Below are 21,239 nucleotides of genomic sequence, written 5' to 3' on the forward strand. Positions count from 1 at the left end.
TTCAGTGGGTTGCTTTCGTGTGTAATGGCTGAAGTCCACTCCGCTCTGCGAAATCCCGACAATCCTGGACATCCAGCCAAGTGTGCGTCTAGCCAAGCGGCTGACCGAAGTCCAGAAAACAACGAGAGCCACACATTTCACTTCCGTTTTGTATGCACTTCACCGGCAAGGATACAATGTATTGTTTATGAGGCTTGTCGCCAGGCTGACTTGAAGTCAAAGTTTCAAGCAGGCTTAGGTGAAACTATTGCATGATGAAGGCATCGTGGGAATATTTCTCATAAATTTAAATTACCCATGTCTGTTGTCTGAAATTAATCTTGGCAAAAGGTCAAGTCTGTCAACAGCAGATTAGCTAAGTATAATAAAGCAAATTAAATGTACAAGCTTTTAAAAATAAATAATAATAAACATAAAGTATATATGTAAAAAATAAAAGTAATTTGCTTATCCATGCTGAAATACGATTGCTTCTAGATTACCAATAAAACCTTCAATAAAAAAGGTTTATCATTGGATAAAAACTATGACAATTGAGTAGTTTGCAGAGCCACAATAAGTCGGCTTTCAAGAGAACCTCCTTTTGTCTTTCGCCCTCCCAGTATTTCGCTCATTTTTTCTCGTGTTGAGCGCTTTTTAAGCCTTTGTAGCGGCTGTTGCTTTGGCTTTAGCCTTGGCATCTGTATCTGTATAACTGTATCTGCAGCCGGGCCCGAAACTGTGCCGACTTTGTGGACCATAGATGGAACTGCTGGGCATCCTGGCGGATCCTCGTAGTTGTTGTGCGTGGCAGTGGCAATGCCAAATGCCGTCAAAAAGCAAAGGGCCAGAAGCGTTTCGGCCGGGCGTTTCGCATAAACAAGGGTGGCCACGCCTCCCCTCCCCTGCCCATATCCCTCCCATCGTCCTTTGTACGAGGTCTCGGCCACCGCCACCCAACTCTTTTGCTCGATGTTATCGCGTGCCACAGGATATTGCACTCTAAGCCAGTAGATGGCGTCATGTAAAGCTGGACAACATCCGATTAAAACTTTACGATGTGCGTGTGTCCGCCAGTTATACACCCCCTATATCTCCGCCCCGCTTTTTGTGTCTCCGTCTGCGAATGGGGGGCGTGGCACTGAATAGGATGGCGAGGATGGGAATAGGGGCGTCTCGTTGGTCAGCAAGTGGATAAATTCTCATTTACTGCTCTTTTAAGCATGCTGTTTTTGTCGCTTCTTCTTTTCCTTGGTTGGCCGGCTACACTTGGTGTGGGATTATCGGGGAATCGTGGACTTTAAGGGTGTTATGCACAAGAATGTATGGCGACGTTGCAGGTTTTTTAAAGAAGGGTATTTATTTATTTATTGCAATTGTAAATGACTAAATCTGTTAATTGTTGTGCTAAATCGTTTCTTAATTAAATACAGCGAATTTGTCAAAAGCACCGACAACAGCAGTAAGAGACCATTATTATTTAAGGTATGAAGAGATGAAGATCTCATGAGTTGCAGGTTATTAGGTAATAGGTCGTCCCTCCAAGATTTTAGGTATCAATAAGTCCGCGCACTGTCACCCGACTTCCGCTGTCGTTCAGTTTCAGCGTGTAAATTGTCCACTCGTTATGCGGGAGAGGGGCGGGCGGTGGGTTTGTTGGTCCTGCCACAAGGGGTGGTGGGCCAGGGACGATGTGGGAAGGCTGAGTGGCAGGGTAATAGCGCGGCTTGTTAAACTGACCGCAAGCATTGTTTATCATTAAGTGCGGCCTATGGCTAGAGAGAGTGGCCAGAAAGAGTCCTAGGATCGGGATCCGGCCAGTTCCCGGGTCAGCATGTGTCACATGACATATGTACAACTGTAATGTACTGAGTGTTAGTGCTCCTTGTCCACTGCCAACCAATTTTTGTTGTCGTTCGGCTTACCCCTTTTTTACTGCTCAAGCATATGTATTGCGGCCGCCTTGGGATAATGGAGTCGTTAGTTATGGCCACTAAAAGCCAAATGAAAAGCTCAACTTTAAACGCTCCAATGTTAAATAAAGAACATAAAATAAACTAACAACTTGGATTTTTTTTCTGCCATTTTCGGCAAGCAATTCGGCCATCCACCCTTTTGCACCGAGTGCATGCAAAACTTTTGTAATTAGGAAGCAATGTCGGTCATTAGTGCGGGAACTGTTGGCCAAGAGCAGGGTTAAAGAGGGACAGAGACTCGGGAATGGGAACAAAAAGGCGCCGGCAGTCAAAACAATAATGCAAATGTGCTGTGGGGAAAAACTCCAGAGTTTACTTTCCACATGGAGGAAGATGGAATGCACTTTCGGAATTAGTGGGAGAATTCGGCGCGAGATAATTACAAAATTACCAAAGACACTACGCCACACTATTTCTTATAAATATATATAATATCTTCCAAATATATAATTAAGATATACCTTATCAATTCCACAGCTTTAATAAACATACAAATTCAGCTTAAGGATCAGTGGTATGCCTGTTATTGTAAACAAAGTAATAGCTCTACTGGTAAAGCCAATCTAGTTATTATCAGAAACTATTTTTGTATTTTAATGTAAGCCCGTCGACTCTTGAGCTCTTACTCTTTATTCCAAACTTAAGTAGAATTAGATAAAAGTACAGTGTTTCCTATCGGGCAGCATCGTAATTTAAGTGGCTTGAACTTATCCAATGTGTCCTACTTCAGCTCCATGTCCAAATGCCCAGTTAGCTCCAAATGGCTTTGCAACAAAGAAAACCAACCTCTGCGGACCTTCGCGACAATGGCATTGAAGATGGCGACCAACAGTTCGGAGTGGATTTGTTCAGGACTTGGACGGCAGCACAATTGGACGTTGGACGTGCATCGAGCGTAATTTTAATAAAGTTTGAATGCAAAACTTTCCGATTTGAAATGCGCATAAAAGTTAACTATTTCCGACGGACCGGGCCGGCTGGCTAAAGCTGAAAACTGAAAACTGAAAAATCCCGAGCGGCAAAAGCTGAGAATGTGTGTGAAAAAGTTTCCATTTTGGTTGCCCGTTGCGGTGATCATACGATGGGAGGTGCTGCAGAGGAGTGGAGTGGTCCAAGAGGGCCACAATGCCAACCCCTGACAAACAGCGGATGTGACGACGACTGGACACGCCCACTGTGACTGACAGAAGGCGCCTTTGCAGTCGCAGTGCAAGTCTCAGCCAAAGACTCAGGCGCAATCGTCTGGCCATGGCCATAAATTAAAGCCAACAAACCAAGTGCGGAAGCAGATTCACTAGGGGGAAATGGGGGAGAGCGGACGAGTGGACTTTCAGCCATTACATCTTGCCATAGGAATGGGAATGGGGATGAGAATCGGAATGGGAGTGGGAATGGGACTGAGCCTGGGACTGTGACCAAACGGAAGCGCAAGCTGGGCTGCTAAGTAGCCTCGAGCTTCGCTGGCTAACGATCAACTTGTCCAGTCGGAGAAAACAGAGACATCTCTTTAAGGAAACTAATTCTTTTCCCCACAGGAGCACAAATAGACTGGCAACTTGTCGCCTTAAACATTGTGCTTGTGTTTCAATACTCAAACGACTGTTTACCAAACTATATTTATACAATTAAAATAAATACATAATGTATATAGATATATTGATAGAATGATTATATGGTAATGCAAATCAGATGCAACACCATTCCTGCATTTACATATGCTGTCATTTTCTTCTTGTTTGCCAGTGAGCTTCCCAAAATTTACTGAGAAGCGAATTTGCTAATTTTTTCTTGAGCTCAGCAACAACGGATGGAAGTACTTCAGCACCCACCGTTTGTGCGAATGTTCGCATTTGGCTGTATTTTATATTATGCGGTCTCTTATCGCTAATCAATCACAAGTAGTTCTGCGATAATTGGCAGTACATTAGCCGTTAATTCGCTTTAAGTCAGTCAAAAATGATTGGTGCTGGGTTTCAGTTGTTCCTGCTGGGCACGCTGTGTTCTGGCATTTTCTCAGCCCCTTTTAGTACTCACTATGAGGAAACAGATCCGGAGCTGACGGCCGGATACTTCCAGGGTGATATGGATGTGGACTACGTCCGGAACGGACAGGTGTCCGAGACGCGTCGCTGGCCAAACGCCACCGTTCCGTATAGGATCTCAGAAGAGTTTGGTAAGACAGCGATGGATAGATGGCTTGCTAACTAATTTACTTACTCATTTTATTCACAATTTCACTATTTTTAGACACTGCTCATGTGGAATACATAAAGCTTGGCATGCAATTCATCGAGTATTCGTCGTGTATTCGATTTGTGCCCGCTGATGAGGATGAGGAAAACTATCTTTTTGTGCTTCCTTCCACTTCTGGATGCAGCTCCAAAGTGGGCTATCAGTCAGGTGAAAGAACCGTCAAACTTCGGCCCGACCCATTGGACTCAGGTTGCTTCAAACTGGGAACCGTCCAGCACGAATTGCTTCACACTTTGGGGTTCCACCACCAGCAGTGCTCCCCTGATCGAGATGAGTTCGTAAGGATCGTGGAGGAGAACATCTCGGAGGGTCACGAGAAGAACTTCGTGAAGTACGAGGAAGACGAAGTGGAGGATTTCGATCAGCCCTATGACTACGGAAGCATTCTACACTACAGCTCCTTGGCATTTTCAATAAATGGAGAAGCGACCATTGTTGCTCTGAATCCGGAGGGTCAGGCGCAAATGGGTCAGCGCTTGATAATGAGCGAAACCGATATCAAACGACTCAATACCATGTACAAGTGTCCGGTTCAATTGTAAAAATAACAATAATCAAGGTCAAAAAGGCCTGTCAATTATATATAATATAACAGAGCAATATGTTTTTGTTTTGTACAATAAAATTCTCAGTCATTGACTTCTTGCCTGTGTTTTATCTTTTAACATAACAATTAGAAATATATGCACTGCGATGAACGATTATTTAAAACTCATTCCTTAACAGTCTTAACTGATAGATTTCATCTCTTAGGTTAAAAAAAGTAATGATACCCCTAGGTTGAAGATAAGCAAATGTAAAGCATCAAAGTTAACCCAAATTTTATAGCTCTGCATTTTGCAAACAAACGAAAGGCCGAAACTTGGCGCTCTATCATAGAAACACGAACATAGTCTGCTCAGCTGATTAGATAATAAAAAACGCGTATCTTATCTTCAGTGGAAGTGTAGAGCACAAGCCGAGCACATTAATAATCGAATGAATTTCGTTCTTTAATATATTTACCGATCCCAGTACATGTAAGGCAACCCACCACTGGAAAGCAGCTCAGCTGTTAGTCATGAAGTGAGTGGGGAGTCGGGTTTTGAACACTCAGTCAGTTCAGAACTACCAACCATCTCGAAAATGACGAAGAAGTGTAATTGAGAAGGTCCCTTTCGGTTGATGAAAGCAGTATTTGAACTTAACATATGGCTCTGCAATGTGTCATAAAACCCAAAATGTGGTTGGGTCTCAAGCAGATCCTCCTCTACGTAGGCCTGTTGCTCTGCGTTCTCCTTCAGGTCTGTAGGAGTAAGACCCAGTCGCAGATGTTCTGCCCCTCTGTTTGCCACTGTGATCTGCACGCCCAGCGCAATCGCGCAATATGCAGGTGAGTTGTCATCGGATTTTGGGAGTTAATTCTGCTTAACTTTTCTTATATATATTTCTTTGTGCAGCGCAAAGCGCTTGATAAGCGCCAATATAGAAATACCTACAACGGTTGAGCTGTTGGACCTGAGCTACAATGATATAACCACTATTGATGATGACTCCTTTAAAGTAAGTCATAGAATGGAGAAGAATTGTTATAAAAAAGTTTAGGTTTTTACATTGTCTAGTATAGCTTACTTTCTTGTCTTTTCCTGCAGATCACCATACACCTGCTCAATCTTACGTTGGCCCACAACGCCATCCACACACTTTATGGAGATGCCTTTGTGGAGTTGACCAGACTACGCTATTTGGATCTTTCGTACAACCGGCTGGAGCAGATCGATGAGCATATCCTGGAATCCAACAATCAACTGACACACCTCAATCTGGAGGGCAATAAGTTGTCCACTCTGGGAAAAGGACCCATTTTAAGGAGTCCATCGCTTCGCTCTCTCAATCTGCGCAACTCGCAGGTAAATCAACTTGGAAGCCAGCTTCTGAGTGCGCTGCCTCAACTGCGCCAGCTGGATTTGGCGCAGAATCTGCTGGTAACCCTCAGTCCTGGTGACTTCCATGCCCCCCGCTATCTGGCCTCACTGAATGTAGAGGAAAATCCCTTCAATTGCGATCGGGCATTGGCCAAAGTGGCCACTGGATTGCGACAGCGTGGAGTGGACGTTTTCATGAGCGACTGCACGGAGGAGGAGGTTCAGGATCAGCAGCAGGATGCGGAAGTTGTGAATTTTCCCAACAAAAGCGAAAAGTTCGAAAGCATGGAGATCGTGGAGCCCAGCACCCGAGGACCCCAATCCGTGCTGTCCGTCTGGCGGGAGCTGGACTCCAGTGAGGAGCAGGACAGCGAGCAGGATGACGAGCAGATGTCATCGGTTAGCGATGTGTGCCAGGGCAGTCCGGAGAAACTGTGCTTGAGATACCGCATTTGCCTGGAGCGTGTGAGCCATGAACTCCTGGCTGGCGGAAACTCCCAATTGGAAGATGAAATCCTACGCACGCACACCTACGATGAGGATGATTTGAAGCTGGCCTTTGTGGTGGGCGGGGCCACGGGCGTTTGCATGGTCATCTTCATCATCACCTTTGCCCTGTGCCTCAAGAGTTGCTGTGAGATGCGCAAAAAGAAGAGTAACCCGGGGATGGCCACTGGGGATTCAGGTAGGTCTGGTCAATTAGGTGATTGACCAATATTTGATAGAGTTCCTCCCTGTTTGGTTTTCCCCCAGTTCCTTTGGACCCCTCGCTGGATAGCCTGCCCACCATACACACCTGGTCACCACAGCGGACTCGCAACCCCAGGCGATCCAATCCCCAGCGTCCCCGTAGTACTCCATCGCATGCCATAGTCCGACAACCCTACGGACCGCAGGACAACTTTGTGTCCCGGCTCTTTGGTCGTCCGGCCCGCAGTCAGTACTACCGGACAATCAATCAGAACACAGCCACCCTCATAAGGCGCCTCAGTCGGAGTAACCTCTTCACCAGTCGCGACCGGGAGCCGAGTTCCCCCGCTGAACCGCCCACTTCTACGGCCAGATTCTACACGGATGTTGTGGAAAGTGGGGCGGTAAGACCGGAGACACCGCCTCCTAACTACGGCGACGTGGTGGTCATCGAGAATTGTGATAACAAGTGAAGGGAGTGGCTTGTTAATATAGCCAATCATTCGTATTAGTAAAAGTATTCTAAGTTATCGCTCTTCTCGACCTCAATCATTTACTATACAAATCTATATGAGACTATTACAATAATAATGTCAAAATATTAAACTTCATATCTAAAAACCATGATTACAATCGGCATAGCCTAACCAGCCGTCTTTAATTTTGATGTTTAATCAATATTTATACACAGTGTTTATCAAAAGTCTTTGTTGGGAAGATCACATTAGGTTTCCATTTGAAATAAGTTATTATTTTACTACTATTTCAAGTACAACATGTAATGCACCTGGCCCCAAACGATATTTCAGTGAGCCCACAACATGGCGCTCAAAATGCCCTTGAAAACTTCAATGTTTCCTCATTCTCTGCGTACACACAAAAATATCAGTTGGGAATTCCAGCATTTTTGCTTCTCGTTTTGGATAAGCATTACTTTTACAAGACTTGGACTTGCAGCTGCAACAAATCGCAATAAAAACTTTTGACAAAACTATCAAAGTTGGCAACGTAAGCGGGAATGTGGGGATGGGGCATGGCCAACTGTGAAATTGCCACAGGAAAATCCCCGAAAAATTCAAGTAGCAAAAGTTTACACACTCAAATAAATGCTGAAACGCGAAAGAAGATGGGTCCTTTTAGGCTCCCTTCCCCCGATCCTTGCCTGCAGATAAATCGAAAACACCACAAAGGAAAATAAAACCGCACAAAAAATGCCACAAGAATAAAACTCAAAAAAAGAACGACAAACCCAACAATTTGCACTGCAAAGCGGCAAAAGTGTCTCCAAAGAAACAACCACACAACCCCGACCAGATACGGAAAAAGAATAAATATATATATAGGGAAAGAAAGAAGGTCCAAGTTATGTTGCAATGGGTAAAAAAATCATGTAGCAAAAACGGCATGTGACAGTGCACTGAGCTAAGAGCTATCTTCATACAACTTAATACAAAAAATTATTCATTTACCCATAGGTATATAAAATTGTCACTAGGCAATATTTAAAAACAAAATTTAATTATTGCTAAACTATCTTTTAAATTGTTATTATTGATAAAAGAGTGATATTACCGTCGATATTCCAATTAGAAATAAAAGGCTGTAAGTACCATTTTAAAGAATCTCTTTTCAGCATTTTCTTGGACTAAACGACATTGGAAATCATGGTGCGTTTTCCCTTAATTCGTTCTCCATTTGCCAGATCACTTGCGAAGCAAATTTGCTTCGCGGCATCTTCATGGGTTCTGTTGTTAAGTGTTTGTCTAGTTGTCTATCTATCTATCCAAACGTATCTGTGTTTTGCGGTGCCAACTTTCATTGCACTGAGCTCGGCGCTGCAGCACGCTGTGGCGCACAAAAGTTAACGTATCCTGGGACCAAAGTTGCGTTGTCAACAACCAAAACGCAGGAAAAAAGCGGATTTGGGAAAAGAGCTGTGGGGAAATGAGGAGCTGGAATCGAGGAAGCTTGGCGAAAAAATGCTCTCACCAGGAGGGCTGAGGAAGCAGAGTTGCAGAGCGTGAAAAAATATCTAAATCCAACATTAATGAAAAACTTTTTGCATAATCCACGATGAAGCTGGCGGTGGCAAAAGCAGCAAACCAAAATCAAACCCCCATTTGCCCCCAAAGGAAATGCAGCCAAGCGGAGTAGGAACTCCCCATCGAGTGAATAAAATGCAATATAAGAGGGCCAGGATAACAAAGCAACAGATTCCGCCGGGAGGTGGAGGTTGAATGGGATTTTTGAGGCATTGAAGGACATGGCAAGCGGCTTAAAAGGTGCTGAAGGTTACCCCGAAAGAAAGAAGTAAGTGATGAGATGGCTCAGACTTCAGGGCGAAAGTTGCACTAAATCTAAGCCATGGTTCGAAAACCTATGGAGCTCGATATGAAAGGGAATTGGCGTAAGAAAAACTGATTGGAAAATGGTTGAGAGTTGATCAAAGGGGTGAGGTGCCCTTTGAAAACAAGCCTTTACGACCGGTCGGGTCATTTTCCTTAGCAATTCATTTCGAGGCATTACCTACATTAAGATTATTTGATTGGTTTTATTTATTTTTGGTCACATAGCTTCACAACTTTAAAAAAGATTCCAATGCTTTATCATTATGTGTGATAAATGATTTTGGTTTTATAGAAAGCACAATTATACCTCCAGTTTCCGCGACTACAAATATGACTCCAATTCAATACAAATGTACATACATGTCTGTACATCTCCATTTCATAAGTTTCAGTTACTTGTGATTTGTTTATGGAGTGTAAAGCGCTACATGGCTATTTGCCAGCACTTTTACCTCTGCAGAGTAAATAAATTAAATTCGCATTTGCTGGCATTCGGAGCGGCGCCTTTCGCCCCGGGGTTCGGTGTAAAACTTTCAGGAGGTGCCGGACATGGTCGTGTCCCCTGCAACTTTCTATCTATTCTCTGCCGACTGCTTGCCGTGTGTTGCAATAACAAACTCATGCTAATTGCTTTGCTAACAACTCGCAGCAACAGCAACAGCAGCAACTTGGACTTGCACTGACAATAAGAGGGCAGAAAGCGCAGCTACGACAATAAACATCAGCAGGAACTGGCAAGGAGCTGGCTAAAAGTCCTGGCTACCTTTAATTACGGTTTCGCAGGACACCGGACCGCACTTTTGCACACTCACACAAGCTGCTAACTAGTTGCACATGGCCCAGATACACTCATGACACGATTGACCTCTTGGCTTTGGGATGTTGCAGGTGCCACATCCTCAACGCTTCAAGCTAGTGTACTCCGCACTGCGAGAAAATCACCTTGGAAGAATAAAGATTTATTTAAAAAGGCGTTTTAGATACTTGATTCTATAATGTATATTTTAATTTTTGAATATTGGAGTAACCAATATCCATATCTATTCAGATGGTCTGCTATCATTCAGCTTATAATTGATAATCTAGTACAATATATAGTTTTAAATAGTCGCAACCGGAATTCAGCCGCTTTTAAAAATGATAGTCAATTTCAAATCAATTTTAATTACAAAATAGCTATTTATAATAAAATAAAGCTGTATTTAATTAGTTCCAGCAAAACTTTTAGATACAACAAATGTGTTCAGATTAATAAATATGACTTTTATTATATATAACATATAGCTTAGAGCTAATGGTAGATAAGCTTTCTGCCTGTGTTGCTTCTCCTCTGCTTTATAGAATTTGCACACGAACTTGCGATAATTGCTGGGAAATGAAATAAAAATGCAATTAAACCCAGCGATGTTGCAGAGCAGAGGAGCTGGTCCTCGTTGAAATGAGCATTCAATTAAGCGACAGCCAAGGAGCTGCGAGAGCGTGTCCTGGAATGGGAGTGTCCTGTTTTCGGAGTCCGTCCCTTGGCCTGCCCGTCTGTCAGGGTCATGCATATTTGACGGCGACATCGTCGAGGGCGTTTACAAAATGATTTTTATCTTTATCAAATTAGAAAACGACAACGGCAAGCGGACCCAGCCGATCCCGGAACCAATCCCAGTCCCAGTCTCAATCCCTATTCCGATCCCTTCGTCACCACTCGGTATCCCTTATCCAGTCAGCCGTGTCTTGGCTGTGTCATAGCAATTAAAACTCTGCCATACCATTGTGTAGATTACATCGCCGGCGAGTCGGGGCGTTCTTGGTCAATGGACAGATGTTAAATGCTTTGAAGTTTATTTCTAGATATGCCCGACTGCCCTCTGAGAATCTATGTGAAAGTATATGAGCGAAAATGTATAAAAGTGGGCGGATACCACATCTGGACGCTGCCACTTTTACTAGATTTTGTTTGTGCTAATTGTGGAAAAATGTCTCAGGGTAAATAATAATATATTCATAAAAATATATTCATTTATATATAATCTATACATACATACATGCTAAGTTTTCACTTATAACATTAAAGTTGTTAAAGTTGTTGTTGACGCACCAGCTTACATCGCGAATAAAGCCTTTATTTGTTCGACTCAAAAAATGAATTTATTTAACAAACAATCGCTACAATTCGTGTCGTTCATACAATTTGAAAATTTATCCCCGGCGACAGTTAATTTTTAATTTACACACAAGGGCACAAAGCCCATTTCATTGCCTCATTCGCTTTCTTGATGCCGTTTGGCGACTGTTTTCAATTTACATGAACAGGGCACAAAAGGATACACGGGCAGAGGAAACAGGGATGAAGGACTTTCGGCCGTTGGCGGCATTTTGCACAGGTGACAGGTGAGGGTGATTGGATGGGAAGGAGAGGGGGGCGAAAAACCCCTCAAATGTGCCCGGGGGACTTTCGTGTTTTTTCGCTGTTGCTCCAACTTTTCGCCACTCTGCTAAACTTCCACTAAACATTTGCCTTCAATTTTGTGCTTCTATTTTTTCTCTACCGTCAACTTGTTTGGCAGTTGGCTGTCGCTTCTGTTGCTTTTTCTGTGGCTGTCTCTCCCATAGTCGATGTACTAAACATTTTTTAATGGCTTGTTTTGTGGCCCAAAGTTGTTGACTGGTTGACTAGCCGGCAACCTTTTAATGAGTTTGTTTCCTTCCAGAAGCCTGAAGAGGGGAAGCTGTTTTTTATTATTCATGGCTTCGTCGATATTTTTCAAGCTAATCATAAAAACTCCCCGTTTTCTTTAGCAGAAAGAGTTAAATGTATAAATGTATGTATGAATGTAGAAAAAGGGTAAATTATGGTAGGAATTAGAAAATGCACATAATCCAAAATTCTGGCACCTCAATCTTTTTACAAACAATCTAAGCAGAAAACATAAAAGAATATATAACAAATTTCTATAAGTCTTTAGGGACCATGCATTTTTTGGAGTGCAAGAACAAACTCCAGGAAGTTTAGCCTTTTCGCATTAACCTCTAAGTGCAACACGGCTCATTAGCTGCCATTTTACAGCATTCCACAATTTTATTTGCTCAATTTCATAAGCAATTGTGCACTGCACTGCACTGCGCTGCGCCTAAATGTATGCAGCACACACAAGAGAAGCTAATGTATGCCAAACACACACGCTGCACCCACACCCATACCCTCGCATATTTCTGATTTTCAAAATGGGCGCAAACGAAGTTGCAGCTCACAAAAGCACGATGCACAAGAGCACGCAAAGTTGCATCTGTGCTCTGCTTTTCATTTTTCCTTTACTTTCCTTGTGCCGTCGATATGTGGTAAAAGTTTTTCGCACTCTACAACTTTTCTCTCTCTGAACGCTCGAGAAGAACTGAAATATTTCTTGATTTCAAGCGCAGATGGGTAATACTAAGTCAGTTAAACGATAGGGTCAGAATATGAATCTGAATATGAAGTTAATATATTCAACAAATTCGTAATTATTGACCATCACCATCTCTATGAACTTCTGCCTAGTCTTTGTTGAAGTTATCGAACTCGTCTGATTTGCAGTTGGGTTGGAAAGATCTTTGTTTAATGGAAATGGAAAACGGGAAAGCGCTGCTATTGCCTAAGTGTGTGTGAAGTTTGTGAAGTAGTGCCCGGCTTGATTGCCATGCATCATAAATCCATGACCGCACCCTGGAGCTCGAGACGAGCTCGATGGTCCAGGTCAAGTGGACAAAGTGGTCAAGTGGGTGATTAGCCTTTAATTTGAGGCCCTTTGTTAATTAAGATCCGGTGATCCCGCCGGGTCATCGGGGATGGATTGCTGGCGGTTGTTGGTCACTAAAAGCACTTGCTCCCCGTTCAGGGACAAAAGTAATTATACGGCCAGGGGTTGGTCCGATGTCCATTCAATTTTCGCCCTCATATCAGGGCGGGGGCGTGGCAGTTGTGTGCTAATTTCCGGTGCTCATATTTGGCAGACAGTCACGCCCACTTACACAGCGACAGCAGCAACAAATTGCACCACATCCTGGAACGATGTCGATGACGTTGGTCAATGTTAATGATGACCATGACGACAGCGATGGCCAGACGATGGGTGGAGTGCAATTCCATTGCAGTCTCCACGGCACAAAAAGACAAACAGCCATAAACCAAGGAAAACATCAACCAGTGGCTGACAGCCATGTCAGGCATAACATACTAAATCTATTATCCCCTCAATATTTACCGACACAAATACTCTGGGGGCTCCGGGGTTGTTCCACGAATATTTTAAATATTGTGATGCCATACAGAGAAAACAATTAAATCGAAAAATACATGCTTTTACATCTTTTCACGGTATTATTCATACTGTTTTCGCCATATAATTAAAAATACATAAGTTACAGAGTTAAAATTGAGAATTCAAAAACCATTATGTATGAACTGCATTATCTGACTGAAGCTGAGCATTGGAAAATTAGAAAGTTCCGGAAAATAGTTGCCATGCTAACTCCAAAACTGTTCAGATGTTGTTCGAGGGGCTCTTGAGGTACGAGTAACCCGAATGCCCCAGAGTCGTTGTAAAAACAGCCATCAAATGCTCATTCAATGCGCAGCATTGTCCTCTCCCCTCGTCCGTTGTCCTGCTCGTGCGTTATTCTCCGCTGGCCGCTGCTGTCCAGTCAACCGGCTAGTGTCCTCATGTCCCACCTCCTCTTCGCCCTTCTCCCCCCGTAAGTGTTTGCAGCAATCAGTTATGACCCTTTTGTAACAGCAGTAGCAGCAGCAGCAGCAGCAGCAGCACGAGCAACAACCATGCACATCCACATTTCTGGCATCCTTGGCAACTTGCTTGCCCACTTCCTGTGGCGATTGTCAACAGAGAGCGTTGGTTATGTATTTTTTTGTCGGTTTTATTCCCGGGAGCCATGACGTTGGCAGCCTCTATAAATCTGCACAAATTGGCAGCCCTGTGGCTGCATTAAAAAATATTTTATAAAAGAGCAAAAGTAAATAAATACAGCGCGAAAAACGAAGGCCAGGCACATGTTGCCGTTCAGTTCTTTATGCGGTGTCCTCCCTGGTCTTATTTTTTGTTCCAGCATCTGTTTGTTTATTTATGCTTGCAACGTTTATAAATCGCTTTCCAAAAAATGCAACCGGAAGCAGGAGAGCACAAGGCGAAATCGGTGACTGACCAAGCGACACATCCTTGCCATCCTTGCCATCCCTGGCATCCCCATTCCGATTTCATTCCCCAAAGGTGACTGCGAACAACGAACAACGTGGCGTATGCGCGCTGTCCTCGATTGAGTTGTCACGGCTGGCTGGCTGCACTTTTCACCCTCCTCCCAAAAGCCACCATTACCATCCCCGTAACCATCTTGCCTCTGGCTTGGCTTGCTCCATGCTGACCACACAACAGTCGACAAAACCGCATAGAGCGTTTTGATGACCTTATTACCTGTCAGGCAGCAGTCGCAATTGCAGCAGCTAAGCAATGTTAAATATTTAAACTATACACCGTGGTGTACACTCATAAGTCATAAATATTGTTAACGATATGTTATATTATAAATATTTTCTGAGTTATTGTATTCGAGTGGACGCGTTTAAGTTGATACAAAATCCGTACTTCTTTCTTTAATTTTATAATTTTACAGATATATTGCAGTTAGCCAAAGACTTGAAAATGGGCTAGTGCTCGAAGAAAGTTACCAATTCCCTTAGGCCCACTGTACATCGCAGGTGCACTCGGTGCTTGGCCATTGATTTGGCTCGGTTCGTGTGGAACTGGGTTCCAAGCTCACCTCGTTGCGTTTGGCTCCTGATCGAATCACGCGCCTTCCGTATCGCAAATATTTGCCCACTGGCGATATTTCATTTGCCTCCCCAACTTCGAGGCGGACAACTCATAAATCTTTGAAGGGGCATGGGCTCGAGGACGAGGACGAGGATGAGGACTGATGGTTCGATGGGTCGATGGCAAACGAATGTAATCGGGGGAAAGTTGCCCGTTTTCATTGAGGGCTAAGTAACCACTGAAGGAGCAATCGTTAGACTGACAAACAGACATCAACATCACGTCGACCGCGGATGAAGGCGGGTGAAGGAGAATCGAAATCAATATTTTCATCAGAATGAAAAATGACCCGGTCAGAAGGGGCTGGGAAAATTGTCCAGAATCCATAAAACCACTTGAAGCTACCGTAAGCCATTCTGGACTCTGTGAATGAAGTTCGTCATCTCTAGAGGTTTTGAGGCTTAAGTTTATTGTATTCCAGTGATTAGCGAAAATAACTCGAGAAGCTTCGTGAATTTGCAAACATCGCATAATTGATTAAGCACGGAAAACGAGCGACTTAATCAACGGTGCGTGCAACGTGGCGTATACGCAACGCGAGCAGAAAATATTCTTGAGACGCCGGGTATGCCAATGAAGCTTGAGATACTGTGATGAACAGGAGAGCTAGATATAAAGGCAAATAGGAATTCAGAATGGGAAAAACACAAAGACACCAATCAGCAGGAAAAACAATGAGGGCATAAAATTGGGTATGAATATCTCAATAGATAGGGCAATTCAGTTACTTGATTATTCGAAAAATATACATTTATAAAATATCTAATTACTATTTCATTAAATAAAAAGTTACCTACAGGAGCTGTCAAGTTCACTTCTTATCATCATTATGCAGAAAACCCTCCGTTTACTACCTCTTCTGGACTCTATTAGTAAATCTAGGCTCTGTCCCTATTCCAAAGAAATCTATTAGTGTATCTAGGTCTAGTCATATTGACAGTATCCGTTTCTTTATCGTCTCGAGCACCCTCTTGTTGTTTTATCAAGCTTTGTTGCTGCTTTTGGCTGCCGGTGGTGTTGTTATTGTTCCTGTTTTGGGACACACTCTGCTACGTGACACTGACATGGATTTTCGAGTTGTTTGTCGCTGTGTGCGAGTGTGTCTTTCGTTGCCTGCCCGAGGAGGTCCTTAGAGGCAGAGGCACTCGCACACACGTGCTCCCTTATGAGGTGCCGTCCTGCCCTCCTGCCGTCCTGCGTCCTGCCTACCCGATCATTTGGCATGTTCGTGCCTCAAGACCCACTTGCACTTTGTCAATTCGCAAATCTTTTTGTACGCCATTCTTTTAGCCGAATTTAGCCGCTGTCTCCGTCATCAAAGGCGCACACAAAGCCTACACACACAGTAAGCTGAAAGTTTACAGAACTAAATTCAAAGGGGAAATCGGGTAGCTCCAGGCATCGGCGGTGGTTGTGGCTCGAGCATTTTCACAATTGTGCGAGTTAGCTTTGATGAATTCAATTATTCGAGCACAACATCCTGCCCTCTCCAATCTGCATACAGCTTTCGCCAAAATATTAGTGATCCTTTGTTTCTCACTAGTTAATTATTTAACGAAAACCAAACATATTTATGAATTTGTTATTGGACTTGCATAATTATATTCGGCTGCCAATTCCATAGATTTATCAGTATATGTACATGTAATGAGCTTAGGGTGGCTTAGGATGTGATATGTCAAATAATTGCGCATAAATAAATAGTATAGAAATGTGGTTTATATTGTTTGGTTGTAAATAAATGATGCTAAAAATTTAATGTAACTTTAAAACCGAAAATATAATTTTATTTTTCCCTATTTCGCCTATTGTAATAGCAAACTTATTAGGGCTATTTTTGAACGCAGCTCCAACGCAGTGCACGTATTTTGTCTTCGCTCTCGTTGAATGAGTTTGTCCCTATCGTCGTGCTTAGAAGGAATTGAAATTCCCCCATGTCCTCACGTGCCACGGCCGTCTCAATCTGTAAAGTGGATTTATTTCGACGAAATCGAAAGTTGATTTCCCCCTTAACCCCATGGCCGTGTGGATGTCATTGTGTCGCGCCCCAGAGAACAGTTGTACGGATGTACCCTTTACCATGCTCCGGTTTCTGGGTTCCTCCTGTGTTCGTGTGTGGGCGCAACATTAAAGGATTTATCAATTTACGCAATGGAACTTTCGAAAGGCAAGCAGGCTGCTCTTCCGTCAGATTTGTGCCTTATTATATAGTTGCGCACTGATTGATTAAATTGTTTCTGCGTCCCTGGTTGCTTATATGTCAAGATGGCACGGACGAAGTTTGGAAAGCTCAATGGCCGGGGACTAAAGGAGTTCAGTCGCTTGATCCTTGATTGAAATTACCCGTTAGCCACTTAGGAAATCTTAAATCTGCAATAGTTTTACTGACGCTTAAAGCAGAGCCGCAATATTTTTATTTATAGGTAATAAGTATATTGCCATCAACAATAGTTGACTGGGCACAAGGAAAATGAATTTAGGCATTTTTATTGGGCTAATAATGTTAAATAAAATATTAATTGCACTTTGCTGTATGTATTTAGTAAGAATACTGTTATCCATTAAGCTCCATTGGCCAAGTAATCCCATCAGTTCCGTTTGCTAAGCCAAATACGTCAAATTAACGCCAGGAGCTCAGTTCCAACCATAAACAAGTGCAATTGCAAATTGCTTTTAGCGGTTAAAGCAACAAAAGCGAAAGCAATCCGCAGAAGCCGCAGCAAAACTGAGCGCAGAATTATGGCTGGCGCAGTAGCAGTAGCAGTAGCATTGAGAGCTCTGAGGTCAACATATTATGCTTTATTAACGACGAGCATCGTAAAAATTGTAAATGGAAAATTTTACTTGGTTTACGATTATGTGGAGGAGGATCAGAAGTGTCTGCCATTCGGTACGCGAATGCAAAATGGCGGAATGCTGTTGCAAATTGGTCGCAAACAATGCAAACAGTTAAAACCAAAATCGAAAAAATTATATCTCCTGAATTGCAATTAAACGATTTCATGCATATATGTAAATGCATTGCATAATGCTCAATTGCCGGAATCCGCAGAGCCATGCGAAATGAAATTACAAAATGTAACCATCAGCAGCAACAGATCCCAGTTACCAGCAACCAGCCACCAGCAACCAGGCCAATTGCAATAACAATGAAAACACTGGCCAAACCACTGGACACACCCATAACAACAACTATTAAATTAATGTTGAAAACTGAAATCAATTTATTTGTAGAAAATCATGACGCATGAGGACGCACCCGAACGGAGGGATATGGGTTACGGCGGCTCCCCACACATTATTTAATGAATAAATCAGGCTGGCTGGCCAGTGTCGAGCAAATAACCACGACAAATAACCGAAATCACACAAAATGCAATTGCAGCCACACACAAAAAGCCAAGAATTCTTTTTAGTCGTTCTTCAAATCGTTTCCCAATAAAATGCAAACCGTTGATTTTTTGCCGGCTGTTTGAATTTGTTTAATTTGCATGTCAAGAAAGAAATATAACTCTTTTGCGTCAACTAATTTCCACAGTTGTACTTATTTTTATTGATAGGTTCTATATTGTATTGTAAATATTTTTCATAAGCCTCTGGGTATGAAGTCAGATTTTTGTTAAAAATCTAGCTATATAACAAGCCATGAAACCCCAAGATTCAATTCAACTTAACTCTTCAAAAAGTACACGTGTTTTATTTATTTACATATTGTACATATATGAATGCAATAAAATGTTGCTAATTTAAAAGCAAATTTATTGGCTCAATGATAAATCTATGTGAAGTTCAATCCAGGCTCAGGCCTGCCAACGAGTCCCGGGAGCCTTCTAGTTGGCCAATTAAATTCAAATACATAATTGATAAGCGGCTAATTTAACGGCTCGACGCACAGAGCTGAAATGGCAACAATACGGGGCAATAATGACAGGAGTAACAATATGCACGAAGGGTCGAATTAATGACAAGTAACAGGATAACGATTTCAGCACGAACTCAAACACAATGGCAGCCAGCTCAAGCCGAAACTCAAGTCCCACTCCCACTGACATTTATAGTTTATTTGATTTGAATTTTGTTGACAGTACATAGAGTGCAAATATTCTCCACAGTTGCAGGCCCGTTTTGTTTGGCTAAAAAGTTTCTCAATAAGATGGGGTGTGTTTGCGTCGGCCTTATAAATAAGTTAAACAGTTATGCGAAATTTAGTTGATTACCAAATTTATAATTTGAGCTTATCCTTGTGGAAGGATCACGTGCCACAAAAACAGACTTCTATATCGCAATTTGGCATTTGAATTGTGTTTGCCATGCGTAATTGCGTACCGGAAGTGCAGGACGTCATTAATGATGCTCCCAATGCATTGCAATGCATTTTGATTCCGTGCTGTTGCTTCGTTTGAGGGTGGGCTATGTTTGACAAGGCTGGCGAACGATACACTGGCGCCACCTGCTCAGCCATTTGCCTTACCAACTGTCAGCTTTAGAGAAAGCTTTTTGAAGAACTTTACAAGCTGGTGACGCTGGCTTACAAAAATGGCAACTCACAATGTTCAACTGGAGACTTGCTTCCAATTTATATTAGTTGTCTAATATATGTATAGAAATTAAGATACCAAAAACAAAACATTTTATATAGATGGCTCCACCATCGAGACACATTTCTTATGGCGCCATCTACATGATGCAACGGTCATTTAATAATGGAGGTGTCTTTCTTTTAAGTCTTTAATAAACTATTCAAATAAAAGGTAGATAGAGCTTTGAACAACAACAAATTCCCATCCACAATAAAAAAACGAAGGCTAATTATTTTATAATACTTTTGTCATTTATTTCTTCATTCTCTGTTTTCTTATGCGCTTTTTCTGTTCCTTCGTTCATATTATGTATTTATAATATTTTTAGTTGTTCATCTTCCTGTTTAATGTTGAATCTTAACATGGTTTTAGTTATATTATTTATGTATACCATTTACTTATAATTTCCAGTTTGTAATTAGAATAATGAGCAAGTTTATATTAATTTATAGTTAATTTATGTAAGTATGCGGTTTACTTTGTTATTTTCCCTTAACAATTAGACTTTCGCAAATGTGTGTTTACTTTGACTAATGTTAAATAGTTTTTACTTTTTGTAAACTATTACGCAAAATTCTTTGTAGACTTCTCGTACAAAATAACATAAGACTTGTCTATAGGTTAAGATGTGCCATTGGTGAGCGTATTTTAATGTGAGATTGCTTGTAAAACAAATAAAATTTGTTGTTATCCAAATTTTAAGCCCTTTTGAACAATTTTGATAGTTATTTTCCGCCATTTTGAGGCTCTCTGGAACGTACTAAATGTTAATGACTTACATGTGTGTACGTATTTATATGTATTACATACTGCTTTTCGTCTGCATTTAACTTTTATATTTTCAAATCTCATAATGACAAATTTAATGGAACAACAATTGTACAATTTAAAAGTTGCTTTGGGTTTATTTTAGTCTAATTTTAATGTGTGTTCGTTCGACAGCAATAACAGAATTTTTACACTGATTAGTACTGGATAGGATGACTTTACTTTCAAATTTAAGTCAGTTAATGTTTTTGCTTTTTATTTATATTTCATAAATGTATGCTAAGTTGTCTGATTTTGTCTAATATGTTTCTCGGTCTCAATTCAACTCTGAATATGGTAATTAAAATGAAAAAAATTAGGGTAAGCAAGGAACGGCAAATCATGAGAAATAAACTTTACGGATTTCTTGTGTGAGGTGAGAGAGATGAATATTCAAGGACATTTTTTATTACATGGTATATATAAGATTCTTTTTGTTTTCGTTTTGTTTCGGATGGCTTTATATAAATTTTCCATATGGAAAGATGCTTGTATATAGGGATTATAGAGAGCAAAAGTGTGTTCATATTTTAATAATAGGTCGTTTTGTTTTTCTTTTCTTGTGGTTTTGTTTTAGCAAAAAGCACGATTTCCAAAAAGCAAAAATCGCATGTCAAAAAATTTGATTTAATTCGTAAGTTAATAATGGTAGTATAATTGTTTTTCCTTTGGTTTTCCATTTCATTAAGACCAATAAACATTACTTCGCTTTTTTTCGTGTTTCTCAATATATTCATATTCCTTTAGAAAATTATGGACTACATATACAAACATTCGATTTCCTTATAAAAATAAACAAACATAGAAAATCTTGCAGAACATTATTATTTTATTACATATTCCAGTAGAT

At 41.6% G+C, this 21,239-nt stretch overlaps 2 protein-coding genes across 2 annotated transcripts; both read left to right on the forward strand.

The window, feature by feature from the left end:
• Positions 1-3,911: 3,911 nt before the first annotated feature.
• LOC122626338 (seminal metalloprotease 1) lies at positions 3,912-4,813 on the forward strand. Its single transcript, XM_043806556.1, has 2 exons — positions 3,912-4,128; positions 4,203-4,813. The coding sequence occupies exons 1-2, from the start codon at positions 3,912-3,914 to the stop codon at positions 4,748-4,750; spliced, it is 765 nt and encodes a 254-aa protein (XP_043662491.1). The 3' UTR covers positions 4,751-4,813.
• A 505-nt stretch (positions 4,814-5,318) lies between these two features.
• On the forward strand, positions 5,319-7,417 carry LOC122625909 (matrix-remodeling-associated protein 5). The gene is made up of 4 exons (XM_043805968.1): positions 5,319-5,580; positions 5,648-5,750; positions 5,840-6,797; positions 6,866-7,417. The coding sequence occupies exons 1-4, from the start codon at positions 5,399-5,401 to the stop codon at positions 7,273-7,275; spliced, it is 1,653 nt and encodes a 550-aa protein (XP_043661903.1). The 5' UTR covers positions 5,319-5,398; the 3' UTR covers positions 7,276-7,417.
• The last annotated feature ends 13,822 nt before the right edge of the window (positions 7,418-21,239 follow it).

Source organism: Drosophila teissieri, chromosome 2L (assembly GCF_016746235.2).
Source record: "Drosophila teissieri strain GT53w chromosome 2L, Prin_Dtei_1.1, whole genome shotgun sequence".
Lineage (NCBI taxonomy): Eukaryota > Metazoa > Arthropoda > Insecta > Diptera > Drosophilidae > Drosophila > Drosophila teissieri.